The 21,074-nt window shown below is 44.2% G+C and overlaps 1 protein-coding gene across 1 annotated transcript in view; it reads right to left on the bottom strand.

The window, feature by feature from the left end:
- Nucleotides 1–1,817: 1,817 nt before the first annotated feature.
- AK4 (adenylate kinase 4) overlaps nucleotides 1,818–21,074 on the bottom strand; it is a 36,239-nt gene continuing 16,982 nt past the window's right edge. Inside the window, exons 3-6 of the mRNA XM_067535561.1 lie at nucleotides 20,886–21,005; nucleotides 8,214–8,386; nucleotides 7,397–7,515; nucleotides 1,818–4,384 (exon numbers count right to left, since the gene is read on the bottom strand). Of these exons, the coding sequence (XP_067391662.1) occupies nucleotides 4,270–4,384; nucleotides 7,397–7,515; nucleotides 8,214–8,386; nucleotides 20,886–21,005 (527 nt within the window). The 3' untranslated portion in view covers nucleotides 1,818–4,269. The remainder of the gene's footprint in view (nucleotides 4,385–7,396; nucleotides 7,516–8,213; nucleotides 8,387–20,885; nucleotides 21,006–21,074) is intronic.

Here is a 21,074-nt window from a genome sequence, read left to right as displayed (position 1 = left end):
GGAAACAAGAGACCCTGGCTTTGAATGCTTGCTTAAAATGGATGAGATTACACAGCATTTCCAAACAAGAGTTTAATAGCTGCTGGCAAACAAAAAATATTCTCAAATGCATCCCTTCCCACGCACTTATTTTTCCACCAGTAAGTGTTTTCCTCCTAGAATCACTCCACTGTTGCATCAGTTTGGTAACTTTGATAAGTTAGCCACATATATTTTAGATACTAGGAATTTTTAATCTGGTGTCACATTTATTCTTTCCTCCGCCCCCTACAGCAGTCCCTTTTCAAGGGCTCCATACAGGTATCTCAAAGACTTGGCATTCCCTGCATCGCCCTTCTCTGCAGAATGTGGGAAAGTGAGTGCACAGAAGACTCCTGCCCTATCCCCTTCCCTTCTGGCAGTCCTCATCCCATAAAATGGACCCTCAGAGCAACAAAAGGTGGCCACTACAACCTATGTGATTCCTAAGGTGGCTAGAAATCCAGCAGTAGTCTGTCCAGTGCAGTGAGTAGAGCACGCCAGCATTTAAGGACAAAGAGCAGCCTGGATGTGCATACAAGCCACTCCCACTGTCCCTATATTAGCATATTTTTAAACAATTTAAATACCCTTGACCTAATCCATTTGTGGCAGAAGAGGCAGAAGCCTCATTTGTTTCTTCAAGTAGCAGTTTTACTTTCAAATAACCCCTTTTGTTGCTAAAATATATTATGAATTTGAGCCATTTCTTTTGTTCAGAGTACAGTCCAGCTAAGTGGGAAGACTCAGTCATCAGAAGTGTGCTTTAAGTAGATGGATGGTGCAGATCCCTTCCAGGAGCTCCCCAGGCACACAGTCTGTTAGCACCGATCTCCCGAATGCTCTGTGGCTGCCCCTGTCCTCCCACACCATGAGAGAACCTTGGTAGTGCTGTGGAACTCAATCCTGCTCCTATTCCAGTCGGCGGGAAGTCTCCCACTGAGGGCAAGCCTTAGAATGTTTCAGTGCCTCCTTTACACCATTACTTTCAGTGGAAGGCAACTACTGCGGGGGAGAATGGATGGGGGGGGCCAAGAACCAGGCCTCTTAACACAGCAGATCCATAACTGGTGCCACATCTCCCATTCTTGGCCCTGTCCCCGCAAACCCTATGGATTGATGCAAACCCTGGCGCATAACCATGGTTCCCAGGAAGGGTTGAGAATTCTGCTGCAAGGGGTGCACGTACCTCGTTATGTCCTCTAAAGGGTTCCCTCCACCCCCCTCAACACCCCGTCCCATCCATGAGTGGTGAGATCAGTTTAGGCCATTGAGGTTTTGCGATCAGCCTTTTCATACCACAGCAGAGCAAATGTTGCTGATTTTCAAACCAATTCTGCTGTGTCTCACACAGAAAGGGACAATAATGACCTTTAGAAAGCGGTCTGGTCCCAGGCCAACGCCACGCATTCCAGCTAGGAAGGCACTGGCCTCTCACCACATGAGAACACATCCCACAGTGGTTCTAGGGCCAGTTGAGGACAATGACTGACTGGCTGCAATACTCCGGGACTGCCAGAGTGTGCTTTCTGCTGCCAGGAGCAGGCGGGGACCCTGATTTATGGGGAAGAAAATGGAGTCCAGAATAAAGGCTGGTGGAAACCTTGTGCACTACTGGGCCAGAGTAATGAGAATGGGATGAAAGAGGGAGGGTGTGAACATACCCATGACCCACGGTCTTCCCATCACGAAAGAACGTCAAGACAAATATTAGCATCCTCCTGGCTGGGAGAAGCATTAAAGTAAGATGACAATTCTTTCGGTGCTAAAAAAAAAAAAAAAAAAAAAGGTTCCTACTTAAAAAAGTCTCCCTGTGCCTCAGAAAGCCAAAGTAAGTTTCATCTAAGAACCCCCTCCCTGCAGACAGAAAGCCACTCTTCAGGAGTGTATTTTCAAGAGCAAAAAAGCAGGAGCTATAACATTTCAATGGCAGACGCTTGCCCTGCTTGTTAGCTGTTATTAATCAAGTTGTCAATTGTAATATGGAGGTAGCTCTTCCGCATTCTAGCCGGTTACTGATAGCAACATGGACTGTGGCAAGCTATGTGACTGAAGCAGCGTGACAAGGAGTTCTCCAAAGGCTAGTCTGTAAAATTCAGCTTCTTATTTCTCAAAAATACACATCTTGGTTTTTCTTAAATAGCTTATAAAATAAGGCAACTTGAGGAGACATGGGCTTATGAGGTAAATCACATCCCCTGTTAATTAGGTGCTGTAAGCATTAAAGATCAAGTCAAACAAATATACAGTAATTCTACTTTAGAAAAACCACCACTGCACCAAGCTTCATGACTCAACACGTATGAAAATAGGAACATGGGAAACTGAGAGATTTCATACATCTGAAAGGTGTTTGTTCACAACAATTCATTCACATGTAACATTGTCTATCCAGCAACACTTATATTTTCCCCCACAAGTTAAAAAAAGAATCACTAGTAGTTCAAAATGTTTCAGACCTCGGTAGCTGTACACTGGTAATTAATGTCAATAGAGGACAAAAAATACAGTAAAACTTTCCCATTCCATTAGCTGTACCCAGAAACTAAAACTCTGAACAGAGAGGGAAAAAGCCTGTATAAAAACCTATAGAAAATGCAGTGTTTTTATTCAGTGCTCGGAAGAGTTTCTGGCAAGAAGTTGAGCAGTGTTTTTAGATTAGCTAGCTGCATGCTTCACTGTACGTAAGCTCAAGCATAAGACTAGACTGAAGGCAGGTCTACACTACTGTTTTGCTCAGAGGTGTGAAAAAAGTGAGGCAAGTTACAGCGACTTAAGCGCTGTCCACACCGGTGCTATGTTGGCGGTAGACACTCTCCCACCAACATAGCTTCCACTTCTCGTGGAGGTGGAGTAATTATGCCGACGGGAGAGCGCTCTTTCATCGGCATACCGCATCTTCACCAGATGCGCTACAATGATGCAGCTGCGCCAAGATAGCACTTCTAGCTTAGACCTCCCCTGAGCATAAAGTAACACAGACAAGGTGGCGGGTGAAGCAATATCTTTCATTGGACCAACTTCCAATAAAAGATATTACTTCACCCACATTGTCTCTCTATTATCCTGGGGGCAACACTGCTACACCACTGCATACATAAAGTAACAGAGTCAGTTTTGCCTGACTATCAAGGAATGTATAAGAAAGTTTGCTTTTGATTCACAAAGAAAGTGCTTAAATACCACCAACTGGTCCCACTCCTGCCATCCTACACACATGCAAAATTCTCACAGATGTCAATGAGAGTTGTGTCTGCATAAGACCTGAAGGACGAGGACCTAAAGAGTTCCATTAATAAGTAAGGGATGTTACACAAGTAATCCCCTACTAAGGGTATTTCCCCCCAGAATGGCCTCTGTAGACAGAGAGAAGAAAGAACCTCAGTTATAAGGCAGCAGAATATATACAATGAACTGACCTTTTCCAGAAAAAAATTACCAAAAAAAGACATTAGAATAAATCTTTGGGACAAACTAATACACTATGCCCATATCTTGTAGTAATAAAGCTATAAACAACCAAAGCACCAACTAGTGCAACTCAATTCTCATAGATAAATTTAGGCCTACTCAGTTTCCTGGTCTATTGGTTGGCATATATCATACCACTTAGTGAAAACAAGATCATATAGCAGCTCTTTTTTGGAGGAGGAGGAGGAGGAGGATAGCACAAGTATATATTTAACCCCCACAGTTCTTCTTCTTCTGTTTATTAATACTGGAAATTTTGTCTTCGCATTTAAGCTTTGTAGTGTAAATATTTTCCATGTTACTCATTGATTCCCCATGCGGTTAAAGTCTGCATTTAGGGTTTTTATTTCTTTAAGAAAATTTAAAAAGTTGCCATCTAGAGTTATCTCAAGGAAAAGGTGTTGTGGAGCAATCAAACAGCACATTACATATGTACATGAATTCAGGGGTAGGTGGGAGGGATCCATGACTGGTTAAAGAGACCTGACCAAGAGTATATCTAGGTCTGCATCATTGATTAGGGTACCCAGATCATATCAACAATACTTTATATATATGAAATCTAGAATTTCTTATTCCAGCAGACTTCATCTTTTACAGAAAGAGGTCTTTTCCACCCTGACACTGGCTGTAACTGCATTTCCAGAATTGTAAACTCCAGTAAACCCAAGGAAGTTGTTCTAGACATTGTACTATCCTCTAATTGGGCACAGCACCAATACTGCACAGAGAAACCAAATGAAAGACCATATTAAATTCTTGATCCTCTACGGGAGATGGTTAATTTGCTTCTTTGGAATGGACAGGCCGGATCTTGCTGGAAACCAGAGTGTAAACATGCGGCCAGATTTTGTTGGTCTCTGTCCCAGAAAATGAGTGCAGGACACCTCTGCTCCTGAAAAAATATAATTAAGATTAGAAATCAGTGTAATTGATTGAAATTCTGGAACACATTAGGACTATGCACAGTGTCTACAATCAAGAACAGATACCTTCACATGCAAAGGAGCCTGGCCAATGAAAATGGATGTAGCACAAACTCTCGAATAACCATCCTAGAGTGCAGGTCAAATTTTTGGTAAACAAAACAGTAGAAACAAAAATCTGACTATGCTTAAAGTTCATCTAGTCTAATCTACTCACTGATTCTTTACTACTTAAGACAGTGGCTCTCAACCTTTCCAGACTACTGTATGCCTTTCAGGAGTCTGATTTGTCTTGCATACCCAAGTTTCACCTCACTTAAAAACTATTTGCTTACAAAATCAGACATAAAAATACAAAAAAGTGTCACAGCGCGCTATTACTGAAAAATGGCTTACTTTTTCATTTTTACCACATAATTAGAAAATAATTCACTTGGAATATAAATATTGTACTTGCATGTCAGTGTATAGGATATAGAGCAATATAAACAAGCCATTGTCTGTATGAAACTTTAGTTTGTACTGACTTCGCTAGTGCTTTTTATGTAGCCTGTTGTAAAAGTAGGTAAATATCTAGAGGAGTGGATGTACACCCTGGTTGAGAACCACGGACTTAGAGTACCGGGTATGTCTACATTGCAGCCGGGAGGTGTAATTCCCAGTTGAATGGGATGTACACATGCTACAAATAGCAGTTGTGGCTGCAGCTACAAGGGTGGTGTTTTGGGCTAGCTGCCCAAGCATATACCTAGGATCTTGGATAGGGTTGGACTGCATTTTTATATATTTTTCTCTCTCACTCTCACACACGAGACTTATCTAGCCAGTCCCTCTACAGTGCAGGTTTGCTCATTACCGTATATTTCCTAGTGCATTACTATGGATGTATCATCAGAAGAACAACTGCAAGGTAAAAACCTTGGATTCAGATTTACCAAAGCACGCACTTAACTTTCAATGTTTTACACGCTTCAGTGGGACTACTCACATGCTTAAGGTCTTGGGTGACTTAGGCCCTTAGTCCCTTGAATTTCATGTCCCTATTATTCCATATGACCGCTTTTAAAATGCTATCAAGTGTTCCACTGCTGTCAAACGTTCAGTCTCTTTCAGAATCACTAGCTTGTTAGCACAGAGCTGAATGTAAGGCACAGCAAGTACTACAAAATATGCCCCAAAATAATCACAGCGTAGGCAAGAACATGGACACATTCTCTAAAGAGCCGATCCTACAAATATTTAAGCATATGCATAATCTTACTCCTGTGAGTAGCCCTATTACATCAGACTCTAAATGTTTCTTGGTATGGCACAATCAAACAAAAAAAATTACAGGGAAGGAAGCTGTAGCTGATGAGTCACGTTCAAATTTTAGTGGGATAAGTTCTTCCAAACTGCTTGTGAGGCTTTTTTTAGTACACTGTACACCCGTGTCTGGTCTGCTAGTGTACATATAAATATGGAGGGCTGAGAGACACTCCTTTCCACTTTTCCCTATTGTTCATGAGATAAAACTGCATTTGAAGGCATCTGGTATGCTGAGCCCACCACCTAGCACACTGACACCATATCCATCTGCTCTCTCTTGTCTGACACTTAGATTAAGCTCTTTGGGACAAGGGACCATCTTTGTTCTGTGTTTGTACAGTGCCTAGCGCAATGGGGTCCTGGTCCATGACCGGGGCTCTGAGGCACTACAACAATACCAATAATTCATGAGTGTGTTTTAACTCTTAAAGAAAGCTGTTGTGTTCTTTGTGCCTGGAACATGCTGCCACTCTCAGTAAGTAAGTAACCACCATTTTAAAACTGATTTTCTGCTACATTTTTATGCACTGGATTTGTTTTGTTGTGTCTCTAAGCTTTTCTCTTTCTTACTGTTCAGTGCTTTGAGAGGCTCTACCTAAAGAAGATAAAAGAATTAGAAATGTTACTTTTAAAATCTTACAGCTTCAAACACACAGCATCCCTAAGAAACAGGTAGGGATCTTCCCATTTCACAGATGGCTGCAGTTCGGTGCTCCAATCAATAGATTAAAATTTCTCTCATAAGCATCTGCTTACGGGTACATGGCTATTTCAATCATGCGATTCCATCAGCACAAGCTAAAGCCGACAGATTAGGTGATGAAAGGAGAGAGAAAAACGGGAGCAAAACAAAAAGCTCCTTTTAAAAAAAAAAAAAAACAACCTAGGTTAAAAACCATACATACAATTCCATTCTCTTAGTGACACATGCATAACAATTTGTATTCATCATCATTTAGATTGCAATAGCACCCAAAAACGTGCTAGACACTTTCTGAACACAACACTATGCACATTAAAGAGTCAACTGTTCTAACGCAGCAGATTAAGCAGAATAGGGAGATAGTGAATCTCTCTATCATTAAATTTAGCAAAATTAGCCTCATCCCATGAACTGATCCCAAGGCAGGTTCTGTTTTTGGCTGAAAAGAAAGAGCTAAATTCTGCGCTGTCTCCCCTAAGCAGTCGCAGCAGAGAAGAAAGGAAGGCAAAGGAATCACCTCTCACTGCCTGAATTCTAAGGCTTGAAACAGGCCCTGGCATAAGGTACATCAGCCTGGGGTCTGTTCCAATTTAAGGTGGCTTCATCAGGGCTGCTCTGTAGTCCAGAATCCCCATAGCAGCGAGCACACCAAGTGCCTCATTTCTGCTCCCAGCCCCACCCCTTCCTCCACCCTGTACAATTGCTCCTGCCCTGGAAGAGTTCTTTGGCCCACTGCAGCCACTTTACACCTCCACATGCCACTTGGGTGGGAGCCCGAATCCAGCCCAAAAAGACATAACATATAGCTGCTGATTAAGGCCAGGCAAAAATCTTAACACATAAGCAACTTTACTTGTGAGAGGCCACCTCAAGATATCCCTGAGTGAGCCAAGAACAGACTTGTGGAGATGAAAGGTTAGCCCTTATTTTTACGGGCACGTTCTGTGTTTCTTGGGTGCATTCGACTCACTTGTATAATTCTATTACTGGCTTTGCAGCATCTTTGTATTTTCTTAGCCTAGCAGCAACAGCCTCAGGTTTATCATCTTCCCGCTGGATTAATGGTTCACCCGTGATGTCATCGATCCCCTGCGTACAAGCCAAACAATACATAATGAACACTGTGCCAGATGAAACCAGTCCCACACAGTGAGCCACGGGGGTTACATGGGTGTAACTGAGGGTAACATTTGGCCAGCTATAAAGAATTCACATTCATGTAAGATGTTATCACTGAAAGATACTTTACTAGTGTACATATGTTGCATAAAAATCTGAGGCAAAGGGATAATTAACATTGATCTACGACACTAGTACCAGTTACTGTAAAACACCTTGTATTCTCCCTTGGTAACAATGGCATTTGCGTACTACCTTGCCATATCGCCCAGGATAATCATTTGTGCCACCACTGAACAATAAACCACTGTGGTATTCTGGACCACAATAATTACAGTAGGACGTTTTCTTACACAGTTCTTAACATAAATCTCATTTTCCTAAATAAATCTTGCCTGATTGAAAATAGTCTTACACACAATATTTCAGCTGTCCTCTTAAGGCCCAGGAGCATGAAAAACTTCTCTAGTTTTCTAGGACTTATCTAGCACAAAAAAGAATTTAATTCCTGTGCATTCGGTCCTGACTACAGTGTAATAGGATTTCTTTCCCTAATATTTTTAAAAAGACTAATCAGCCATTCTTGAGTGGAGACATCTTCACTGATCTAGAAGTAGATTTAAATTTTCTCCAGCTAAATTAGTCTTTAATGTGGCAGCTTCTCTTACATGTACATGAGGTGGGTTGAACTCCATATTATACACTCTTCCACTAGCTGGGTGAATCCAACGGGCGCTTAGACGGTCTTTTAGCGTCTCAAATGGGATATTTAAATTGATCACTAGATCCAGTTCACAGATTCTGTCAAGTGCTTCGGCTTGCACCAGTGTCCTAGGAAAACCTGAATGAGGGGGAAGAGGGTGAGGGAGAGGAAAAAAAACACACACATTACATGAACTGACAAGGCAACTAATAGTAATTGGATTATCAATAATCAGTACTGGTGTTTTTTTTTTTAAAAAAAAAAAAAAGGCAAGCCCTCTGTTAAAGCAAAAGCCTTAAGTATCTGAAGCTTTGAATAAATGTACACTTAAAACAAACTAACACGTGAACACAAGAATTCACACTTCATTCCCTAGTCAGGCTACTTTGTTGCAGCAGGACATCTGTTAATTGTTGAATACAAGTCGATACTAGGTATGTTTACCTTTAAAGCTTCATATGAGCACCCACTGTACCAAGTTCTGAACTGTTGACTTGATTGAGCTACCTGGGAGTAACTCTGAATGACAAAGATTAGAATGCTGGGACTCAGGAGATCTGGGGTCAGCGCTCAGCACTGCATCTATGTGACCTCAGCCAAGTCACCTAATCTCCGTGCGCCTCAATTCCCATCTGTAAAACTGGAATAATGCTCCCCTGTTTTGGAAGGGTGTTGCAAGGGTAAACACATTAAATATTTGTGAAGGGAAAGGAGGATGTATAAGTCGAGACAGGTCATAACAATGAGACGAATACCAGCAAGATCCCTTTGGGGGAGAGGAAGGCTCCAAGTATCATATGTGCTATTCTCCAAGCCACATGAAGAGCAAGGAAGGGTTGGAGGGAGTCTTGGCTCTTGTAGATGATAACTGCCCAAGTGGAAGAAATGTCCCCATCTTTAGGGTCAAGTCTATAGCCCCAAGAGAGCAGTACTAATGAAACAGAGGTATTTCCTTCTGAAAATTTTGCCAATTTTGAGCTGTGCGATTCAACTAGCGCTGCATGCAGTTTAATGCACAAAGCATGTGGTACCACATTGGAGAGCCATGGGAGCCTGTACTGCATGCTTCAGGCAAAGGCTGCTCTCAGAAAATTAAACCCTTGGGTCTTGATCCTACACTCACTGAAATGCTGTGGATACAGAACTCCCACTGGAATCAACAGGAATTGAGGGTGTGCCGCTCTTCACAGGATCAACCCCTAATAGTGAAAAATCATGCACCTTAATCATCAAGCTATGCATCTCTTGGACTCGACAAGAATGTTGATCAGTGACAGATCTGACTGGGCCAAATGAAGTAATGGGGTAAGTCATTGCCAAGGTATAGGACATAGTAATTAGTGGAGCATGCCGTTTTTCTGAGAAAGGGAACTGTAAGGAGATCTATGGATGATGGGCACTACATGAAAAAATTACTGGCATTCTTAGCCTCTATCTCTTGCTCTGTTTTAGTTGGGGATGAATGTGTTGCAAAGACAGCTTTGAAGAAGAAAGGGGAGTTCCCGCAGGTAACTCAGCAGCGACTTATTATCACTGCTTAATTGGCCAGGTAAGTTTCCAGGTGGGCCCTGGCTACTCCTCCTCTACCAGAATAACGGTGGCTTTGGTGAACGAACTTGAAAGGTAAAGGAAATTGAGTGCACCCACAGGGAGAGGATAAAGGTCTGAGCAACCACTTGATGGCATGGTCAGGGAAGGAGGAAAATGTGCAGGGAAATATACTTGCTAGGACAATACCAAGCATGCTCATCTGAACCTTACGTGAAAATTAACCTGAGTTCAGAGATGGTGGTTATGTCCCCTGGGACTGCACTGACTGAAGCTCTAGTCAAGTGGCATTTCAGACTTCAGAGCTGTTGGGCTGCTAAACTAAGGCAGAGCTCTGCTCCTCTGCAGTTCCACTTTCAGAGAGTCAACTCTGAGGAGCTTGAGTTTCTCAAGACAGTTGTTCCTAATTATCACTCTCCCCCAACCCTCCAATACAGACATTTTGCTAAGACCTTTATAAAGCTGAGCTTCTGTTGTACTGCATGTATCCAAGAGGTTTGTCTTACGTGGCCAGGCACACAGTGTGTGGTACATCAGGTCACTTTGTTGCACCAATGAAATAAAAGGATTTAAATAGAGAGGAAGGAAAGTCTGTAGCTAGCGTTCACGAGACTCCAGCTGGCTCTGCCACAGACTGAGAGACTCTTGGTCACATCACTTATCTCCTTTATGCATAAGCTTCCCCATTTGCAAAATGGGAATATACTTACCTACTCCCTAGCCTTATTGTGAGGCTCAGTTCATCAATGCTTGTAAAGTATTCCAATGGAAGGCCCCATAACAGGGCAAAACTACCATCACCACTATCATTAACATGACAGACAACTGTTTGTTGCATAAGTAACTTTGCCATCCATTTTGGATTGTAAGTAGAGTCCTTCTAAATGGCTCTTCACACTGGTAAACCATGTGTGATGTTCCCCAGCAACATGATTTTTGTCTTTACTGTGAAATAAGGCACTGAAGCCTGTATGAAGCTACCAAGAAAAATCAGTGCTTTAAAGGGGAAGGTGGTATTTTAATAGAGCAGCAGAATTGTATTCAATACATTTGAGATAGACTCTTGAGAGAGGAGGCTGCTATATAGAGGCATTCAGAGATACTGGTTATTTCACATTTCCCGTGTCAGAATTCAACTCGCTCTAACAGGGGCCGGCACTGAGACCTTTCAGTAAAGACAGAGGTAGAGTTGATCGGGTGGGGTGAAAGTATGGATTTGCTTTATAGAGGACTTCTGACCCATCACTAATTTGTTTGGGGGTGTACAGAGCAGGGGAGGCAAAATAAAAACCTGTGCCCTTTAATGTTAGTACATGCCTAGTACGTACACTGCTGGTGCCATACAGCTGGATTTTTGCAGGCCATCGGCTACTTCCATTCCTTTGCAAATCTTGTCCTGCCTCATGTATAATCAGACAGAAGCAGCACAGTCATAATTTTAACTGCCACGGTCTGACAGGAAAAATACTTTAAAGTTCCAAGGAATGGATATGTTCAAAGGGAACCTTTCAGACTGGAGTGCCTCCCTCCTCACCACCATGAAAGAAGTTTTCTTCGTACAGAATGTCCTGGCTTCACTCATACTTGGTTCCTAGCAACAGGTTTATTTAACCACATCGATTGGGATTCCTAATACCAGAGGAGTTGGTACTTATTGTTAGCACAATTTTCTTTCTGTGTGCACCTTCCTCTTGCACTACTAAAGCCCTATTCAGAGCGATTAATACCTAATCAGAGCGCTACAGTAATTGAGAACCTTCTTTACTAGTCATACAGCCTGACTACTTTCAAAACAAAACACACAACTAAATGAGGGGGGAAGGTCCCAGAGCGCAGGCTCCACCCCAACCCTGAACATCTACCCCGCAACTAAACAACCCCTTAGCCCAAGTCAGCTGACATGGTACTGCCACGGGTGTCTAATTGTGGTGTAGACATATCCTGGGGTATCAGAGGACAGGGTTGGAGTATGCCCTGTTACACACCCTCGCAGTTTACTATGTAGAAAACAGGTTAGTATGTAATAATATAGTATTTAGTACAGAGGATTAGGATCCTGTGCAAAGCATGTGTTATACACAGTCAAGAAAATGGCTTTTCTACATGACTCACCAACTGCTGTAGGGATTCTCATCCATGCTACTGAATAAATTTGCCACCATCCTTCTGAAGGAAAAAAAGGAAGAGATTCTCCAGGCCCTAACAGATGTGTGAGTGTGAGACTTGCCTAGAGCAAGATGGAATGATTGACAGTGTGGCTGTAGGAGAAACTAGGCGGAATTGTAAAACAAATCCTGAACTGAAAAACAAATCCAGGAAGCACGTTTAGAAGCCATCACACCCAAGGCTTTGCCAACCGTGCAAAAGTAAGCAACATGTACTTTTTAAACCAGGGGTGTGGAGTCAGATGGTGTCTACAGCCTAGGGATGTAAAAATTAGTTTAATGAAAGATCTGTTTAAGCATTCTAAGAATAGAACATTTAAACGGTTAAACACGTGGGGGAGGGAGCCGTGCTGGGCTCGGCTCCCCACTGCCAAGTGACAGCTGCCCAGCCGCGGCTCCCCCCCACCAGGCATGCAGAGCCACAGCTGGGCAGCTCTCACTCACAGGGAGCTGAGCCGAACCCAGCTGCAGCTCCCCACCCTCCCCTGCGCTGGCTCTAAGCCTCCCCGCCAGCAAGAGCTGCTCAGCTGCAGCTCCCCTTCTGCCCTGTTTAAACGGTAATCAGTTGTTTAAAACGTTTAAAGGGTTACACTTTTACATCCCTACTATGGCCATCACCAATTCCCTGAAATCCTGACTCCCATCCCATATTCTTACCTGCCCTCTCCTTTGCAATCTGATTCCATTGCTGGAGGGCAGATGGGGCCTTCCAAACAGTTTTAGGAAGAGCAGAGTGGGCTGCCATATTTTGCTTAGACTAATCAAGTGTCCAGGAGAACGAAGTCTAGTGAGAGCACACTGTGTATGTATAATGCAAAATTATCTCCATTGCTGGTGTCAATAAGCCCACTCATTCCAGGCCAGCTCATACAGGGACAGCCTCTTATGATTTGCTCCAAGCTCCCCTTCAGCACCACCACGGACACTCACTGCCCCATGGCAAGGCAAGAGTCTAAGTACCTGCAAAAACCAGTTATGAGCCCGCTCCAGCAGTTACCAGGCATGGGATGGGTTGAGATTATAACCGCTCCCCTGCAACGTTTACAGAAAGGTCAGCCATCCACATCAGAACCTGGATGCATCACATCTAGATGCCTTCCCACAAGTGAAATTCGTCAGCTGCTCCTCACCTTGGGTGTCTGCCAGTAAAACAGTGCACCTTTACTACGATTCACTTCCTCTGGAGAATGGCACCCTGCACACATGCTCTAATGCCAGCTATTTTTTTCTGCTCTGTAGAGCACATTTTCACCGCTTGCTCCTTTCTTTTTGTGGGGGCAGAGGGGCAGGGACTGGGCATGTTAATTCCCAGGGCCAATGTCAATACAAACCTTAAGGGCTGTTTTGCAGTAGCAGCAGCAGAGCTAATGAAGACAGGCCAAAAGAAAGACTTCGGTTTTGTGGTTTCCTCCAGGATGGAATTTTGAGCCTAACAGTCCAGTCAGCTGTTTGGTCTCTTACAACAGCATGGAAGCCAAAATGTTGCACTGTGGCAAAGTGGTGGAAGTCAGAAGCCCAGCAGTACCCAAGGCCTATACAGAAAGAAATACTGTGTGCACACCCTTATTTAAACCCAGGAGCTGCGACGATTCTAGAACAGCAGGATGACAAATTACCTAGGATACAGCGAGCCTTATGCCGCAGGACAAGGAGAGTCCACTCCCCAGGATGCATTTTTGCCAAGGAGAAAGAGGGAAGGGAGGGAAGTCAGGTTCTCAACCCTGCTGCATGAAGGCCTTCATCATGTCTTAGGCCGAGCTGCCTCAGTTACATTAATTCATGTAGATGTTTAAGCCCTTTAATTCTTCTCATTGTTTTGCCTCCACTGGCTCCTGGGGCGAGGGGTTCCACAGGTTAGCTGTATGCTGCCTAGTGTACTGCAGTCTTTGTAAAGTTTGCTGCCTGAACTTAGTCATTCACAAGGAAGCTCCTTGTGACCACAACACTCCTACCAATGGCATAACTGTTCTTGGTCCCCACTTTCCTGGGAAGCTATGTTGGCAATTAAAGCCCCAGTGAGACCTGTACACTTGGCAATGCATTTACTCTCTAATTCCTGCCCGGGGAATAGCAGACTCTTTAAATGCTCTCTTTTCTGACTTGTGAAAGTGGGTGACACACAGATATATATGTATCTCTGTGCATGTGTGTTCTTTGCTGTAGGAAGTGAAAAAGCAAGAAAGGCAGAAAAAGCAGGAAAAAGGAAGATGGAAAGAAAGGGAACATATGGATGTTGTTAAGGGGTCTCAGGACTTTCTAGCATCCCCCAGATCAGAGGCAACATGGGATCCTGTAGACATACATCCCCCATTCTTTCCTGTCTGGATCTGGCCATAGGACAGTTTTGCACCTCCATTTGCAGCAGTGTTGATTGATCTATCCATCCAGGTATTTTTATTGATCAGCTTGCTCTAATATCTGTCCTCTAGTCACTCATTTGTCCCAGCCACATAGCAAGATAGATCATTAGGATCTCAGTGCCTGGAGCTGATGCACAAGAACTTGAGATTCAGATCAGTGTCTGTGATGCTCTTAATGCAAGTGGAAAAGGAATGGAGGAGGAGGAGAAGCACAAGAAAGGGACGCAGCAGTAACAAGGTGGTAGCATAGGACAGACACAGAAGGCAGCTAGGAGTGACTCAGAATATGCATTTTTAAAAGTTAAATTTAAGTTTGTATGGCAGCCTTGACTGGGTCCATAAATTCTCTTAGTGTCAGTCAAAGCCACTGCAACAGAAACAAGAGCCTGCAGTTCAAAGAGTCTGTGTCCTTCATAAGGAAACAACATGATCATTTACACAAGTACCACAAACCATTCCAGTCAGCTCATGGCTACACCAGCCAACACTGGCTGCTTTATTTGGAGAGACAGGAGCACATCAGAACCCAAAGAGTTCTGGCAACGCTTTATTTTCTTTTCCACGACCAGCAATATTTCAGTACAGTAATGATAAATTTATGCACATCAGTGGCTATATTTGTTCTCACATACAATACCCTTGTTTTAATGAGGTGTAGGTCTGAAATCTAGTTTCATGATAGGGAAATCCTGGTATTACCAGATCAAGGAACTACCATAGGGTTTGAATGATTCTGCCCACTGGAAAAGGTCATCTCTGTTCAGAGCATTCCCAGGGGAACAAATGCCCTGGGTACAAACTCCCTCATTGCTGCTCTCAGCCGTTGCCGTTGCCCTTGCCCCCCCTTTTCACTGATGTCCTACTGGGAGTAGTGACTGAACTATCTGACCCGTCCTTCAAGAAACAGGGGAAAATAACTACAGTAACCTCAGCTTTAGGAACAAAAAAATGGAGTGCCCAGTAGTTAGAGCAGGGGATGAGGACTAAACCCGCAGGGTTCTTTTCCTTGCTCTGCTACCAAATATCCTTGGCCAAGTCACTTGTCTGTCCTGTGTCTCAATTACTCAGCTGCAAAATGGGTAATAATTCAGCAATACTTACCCACCTCTCCAGGCCCCCCTGAGGGTCAGTTAATGACTGCAAAGTGCTTTGAGATCTTCCGATGAAAGGCACTATTGCATGCGAAGCATTATTAGCTGAGTATTTGTGGTAATACCAGAACAGTTATTGAATTAGTCATCAGGATACTTTATTGTTGGTTAATGAATGGGCTATCTGAAATAAACACACTGCTTGCTGCAGTACTAATGAATTAAGCTATTCATTACAAATACATCCATCTTCCAGAACTGCTCGTCTCTCTGCACTGCTTCTGTTACAATTCCCCGGTTTGCTTCAAGAAAGCCAAGGACCTCCTCAGAAATTAGCAGGGCAATAATGAAGCTACAACTGCCTACATCAAAAAGGAGCCTAACCCCTGTTGGGTGAGCAAGATATCCAACCTCAAGGATTCGGATTTTAGTGCTAGAAGGGACTATTATGATCATTTAGGGCAAGATTTTTAAAGATACTTAGGCACCCAAAGTGGCAGATAGGTGCCTAAATCCACAACTACAGCACCACTAGTATTTTGAAAACTGTCTTTCAGCTGCCACCCAGTCCTGCAGGCACCTAAGTTCCCACCCATTGGCACCAAAGTGCCTTAGCTTCAGCGTCCTAGGTGCTGTTGCTACCCTCTAGGGACAGTCACAGATTCACCTAGCAGTACTTCTGCAGAGCTGAGTCTGCTACATCCCAGTCCCCTCGCTAACAAAGAACTCCCTGAGCACCTAAGTGGCATTTTTAAACTAGGCAGAGGCACGCCTGTCTCACTGTAAGGGGCCAGTCATGTAGGCGTACTCAGGTCATGCTTAATGCCTGGCCCCTGGCACTGACTGCATGCAATAACTTGAGGTAGCAACAATGGAAGTGCTGACCAGGCAGCGAGCAGGTGGCAGTAGAAAAGGTAGGAAGCGTGCGAGACAGTACATGGGTCACAAGCCAGAGGGAGGTGCTGGGGAGAAAACTTTGGTTAGACAGAGAGCAGGTTACAGGTTAGCTGCTCAGGGACGGGGACTGGGTTAGTGGGGCACCGAGGGGGGGACAAGAGAAGTGTGCGGGGACAGTTTGAGTAGTTAGATAAAGTGAGGCATGGAGAACCCAGGTAGGTAGGGCCAGGAGGGTCTTCTCTGAGAAGGGAGAGGCTGGAGAGCAGAGCATCACCTGGAGCAGGTACCTGGCCCTGTACCGGCGAGAGATGGAAGAACCAGCGCAAAGGGAAGGCAAGGCACCCCAGCCGAGCTCGGCAAAGAGCCGGAGGGGGAGGGGCAACTCTCGTGTCCACACCCTCACATATACTGGCCTGGCAGCTGCTTTCGACAAGGGCTTACTCACTGGGCTACCTGGCCAGGTCTGCACACCGAGGTACAGGTGGAACCAGGACTCCAGGCAAAACCTCTGCGAGCTGCTTCATGATGACCTCCGGTCTTCCACATGGCGAAGCCAGACACACATAGTACCCGTCAGGGTGACGCTGTCCTGGGCATCCTGACTAGAGGGTCATTTCAAAAGGGTCAGGCTGCTCAAGTTCCTGAGGGCCCTGCCGAGATGCACCCCGGACGGCATCGATCTTCCAGCTGACAGATAAACACCGCAGAGGGACATGCATGAGTTCTACAGGACTGCACGTTTCCCATCTGTACGGGGGGCAGCGGACAGAGCGCATGTGAACGTAAGAACAGAGTTCTGAAGTGAACGCTCACATTAATAGACACTGGACACATGCAAGGAGCACAAGAGCTCTCTGCAAAGCTGAGCATCTCTTAAAAACCCCACAACAGGCAATTATGCAGCCCTCCATGCAGCGAATGGGAAGGTCAGCGCTTAATTGGCACCTACCCTGGCGCTAAAAATGCCACTAGGCGGCAGATTCAGCCATGTGGCCCTCAGCAGGACAGCACCAACGTATCTTTAAAATCCTGGCCTCTTCGTCTGATCACCGGCATAACACGGGCCACAGAATGTCCCCAAGCGAGTACTGATCTTGGGAGATTGCTAAGGGAAACTGAGACACACACACCCAACACCTCCCATGCAACTTTCATGAAGAGTGCATCTCCTGAGGAGAGGATTGACTCAGCAACAGGTGTGCACAGTGAAACTTGTACGTTGTGTCACCATGTGCTAGCTCAGTGGGCTCATGTACCCTAGGTGGATGGGGTGTGAAGAAAGAGGCACCATCCTTAGACATTCAGAGATTCATCATAGAATCATAGAAGAACAGGGTTGGAAGGAAGTCATCTAGTCCAACCCCAGCTCAAAGCAGGACCAACCCCAACTAAAGCATCCCAGCCAGGGCTTTGTCAAGCCAGGCCTTAAAAACCTCTAAGGATGGAGATTCCTCCACCTCCCTAGGTAACGCATTCCAGTGCTTCACCACCCTCCTAGTGAACAAGTTTTTCCTAATATCCAACCTAGACCACCCCCTCTGCAACTTGAGACCATTGCGCCTAGTTCTGTCATCTGCTACCACTGAGAACAGCCTAGCTCCATCCTCCTGGGAACCTCCCTTCAAGTAGTTGAAGGCTGCTATCAAATCCCTCCTCACTCTTCTCTTTTGCAGACTAAACGAGCCTAGTTCCCTCAGCCTCTCCTCATCAGGGCTGTGGGAGCCACATGTGGTCTTAACAGTGAGCCTCCAGGTGACAACGATGAGATGGAACACAAATCCTGAAATCCAGTGTCTATTCCATCTCAGTCAGCAAGTAGTGCACACTTTTAGCTAGAGCACTTGCCTAGCTGCATTTAAAAAAAGCATCTCAGCTTTGCTTTCTTTTTCTTTAAACTTGGGGGTATCTCCATTCCCAGCTCTCCTACTGGCCTCCTTTGTGATCCTGGACAAGTCACTTCACTTTTCTGTGCCTCTGTTTCTCCTTCCACCTTTTGTCTGTGTATTTACACTGCAAGCTCTTCAGGATAAGGATTGTATTACTACACCCAAACCTGTCAGGTTTCAGAGCCTGAGCCCCAGCCTGAAAGTCTACGCTGCCATTTTGAGCCCTGTAGCACATGCCCAAGTCAACTGGGTTCTGAGATTCGCTGCCACAGAGAGAGGGGGTTTGCACTGTAGATGTACCCTCTGTGCCACTGTACCACAAACATCAACAGCTATGTCATCTCTCAGAACACAGCCATTGAACACCCACGAATGGATCATGACTATCAGAGAAATATAAGGGCCTGAAAGATTAATGCAAAGAGGCCTCATGGAGCCACATTATAAAATGCAGTCTGAGTGTAAATGGAAAGACAATTACAGCAGGCGAGTTCATAGTTAACATGCAAACGCCGCCATAATGCAAGAGGTTCTAGTCACTGCTTCTACTTAAAAAAGAGCAAGACACCAAGTCATACAAAATTAAGTCATAACACCGACCAACTGACCCACCCAAGTGGGAAAGGATGAGCCCTCTGGTTAGGAAGTAGCAGTATATTAAAATCCCTCATTAAGGCCTGGTCTACACTAGAAAATTATGTTGGTTTAACTACATCAGTTGGGTTGTGAAAAATCAACACCCCTGAGCCATGTAGTTAAAGCTGCTCTAAGTCCCAGTGTAAACAGCATTAGATTGACAGAAGAATTCTTCTATCGACCTGGCTACCACCTCTCAGGGAGGTGACTTACCTATGCCGATGGGAGAATCCTTCCTGTCGGCACAGGTAGCGTCTACACTGAAGTGCTACAGCGGCGCAGCTGCGCCACTGAAGTGTTTTAGGTACAGACAAGCCCTGAAATGCACTAGCACCAATCATATGAACCAAATACTTAGGATTTATGAAAGTTCATGTTAATATAAATTAGAGCTCAACCAGAGCTGCAAAATTTGGATCTTAGCTACGCTAGAGAGTTCAGTTCTAATTTGGGCCCCGGTCTCCAGTGTATGCATTTATATTTATAAACATATAATTATAATGTAAACAAACAAGTAGTTGCTTATACTGCACTCATTACCATGGTGGCTGAATACCCTTCCATTAGTCACTGTTTTTCACTGAAGATAATTCGAAGAAACATTTCAGAGCATCTCTCAGTTTCATTGAAAAAAATGGAACTTTTGCAAAAATGTTTGTTTTACCCCCTCACATCCACTTAAACTCAAGCCCACTGCTCTACTAGTAAGTACAATCAAATATTTAGAGCAACATATAAGACTAAATGCAAGCAACAGTGGGAACTAGGTGCACCATGGATTTTACAAGTACTCGCAATCTGATAAAACAATTCATATTTTAAGCCTAATATTTAAGTAAGGCCTCTATCTGGGCTCCAATTTTGTCATAATTAGACATCCCACTACTTGACTGCTCCCACAATTCATTATGGATGTAAAATTAGGGACTAATTATTTGCAGGAACAAAAATTCACCTTCACAACCAACAAGTCTTTTAAAAAAAAAAAAAAAAAAAAAAAAGCCAGTTGTGTTCCAAGTGTTTGTAAGGCTTCTGATTAGCAAACATGATGAATGGTTGATTCTTGTTCATAGGTATGTGAAGTAACGCCAAGGGATTTATCTTGGCTTGTGTCCAATCACTCCCTCGTACCAGTTGCAGCATGTCATGGTTTAGAACTGCACTGTGCAAGAGAGACCTGCTTTATGCAACAGACAATAAGTCAAGGATTCTGACAGCTTTCTGCCATGTTCCCATTGCTTTGCAGTGGAGACTGGTCAGACACACGTGCACTATTCTTCACAGGAGTAGAAGGGAGGAGGAACAAGCATGGGGCTTGTCCATCTTCCCTTCACTCCCTCCTCTTCCTCTGCACAGAGGGTCAGCAGCAACAGCATCTCCCTCCCCAACACACATTTGCAGTGAGCTAAGAGACAACTATGGCACAGAGCCCCTCAAAGTCCACAGAACTTCGGGTGGCCACAGCCCATCGCTTGAAAACTGCTGATACTGGGCTACAGAGACCTTATGGTTAAGGAAGCTAAGAACCCACAGGGGAGGAGGAAGCTGTAGGGAGAATGGTGGTGCCTGCAGACATGCTCTGTAGCAGTTTGCTCCAGGACACATTGTACTGGGCACTGTTCCATGCTGTCCGACTACCATGATGGCTGCTGTAAAACCCCTTCCATTAGAGTGACAGTACCTTGAGTAGATCTTTGGACCTCTAGCTTAAATTAACAAAAATCTTTACTTAGTACCTCTGATCTCTTGTGAGCCGGATCTGAGTTTCATTTTCAGAAGCATGAGGCTTTAAGAGGAGGCCATTAAAAGCTCTCAGAAGAGTTTTTGTTTTCTCCTCCATCCCTCCCTAATTGCTAAAAATATTGAAAGGCTATGCTTGGTTTTATTTGTTTTCCTCTTACGTTGTTCTCCCAGGAACGATTTTTTATTAAAAGAAATAGATTTCAAGAGGTTGAAAAGGACTGGGATTTTCAATCTACAAAGAAGTACCAGAGCAGAGGGATGCAAGATTATTGCTCCCATGATACCAAAATCATGCACATCAGTTTACTTACCATCAAGTAACCAGTGCTGAGACTGCTTTTTCTCCAGCTCCATCATCATGACACAGGTGATGACGTGATCTGGTACCAAAAGGCCTCGCTCTAGATACTGCTTTGCCAAGACACTGACTTCTATTAAAGAAACAAAACATTGTTTCAATTAAAAAAAAAAAAAAAAAACCCACAAAAAAACAAACAAAC

This window comes from Emydura macquarii, unplaced genomic scaffold (assembly GCF_026122565.2).
Source record: "Emydura macquarii macquarii isolate MOO-44397 ecotype Brisbane River unplaced genomic scaffold, CSIRO-AGI_Emac_v2 contig_3506, whole genome shotgun sequence".
Lineage (NCBI taxonomy): Eukaryota > Metazoa > Chordata > Testudines > Chelidae > Emydura > Emydura macquarii.
This window is presented reverse-complemented; position numbering and strand designations above follow the sequence as displayed.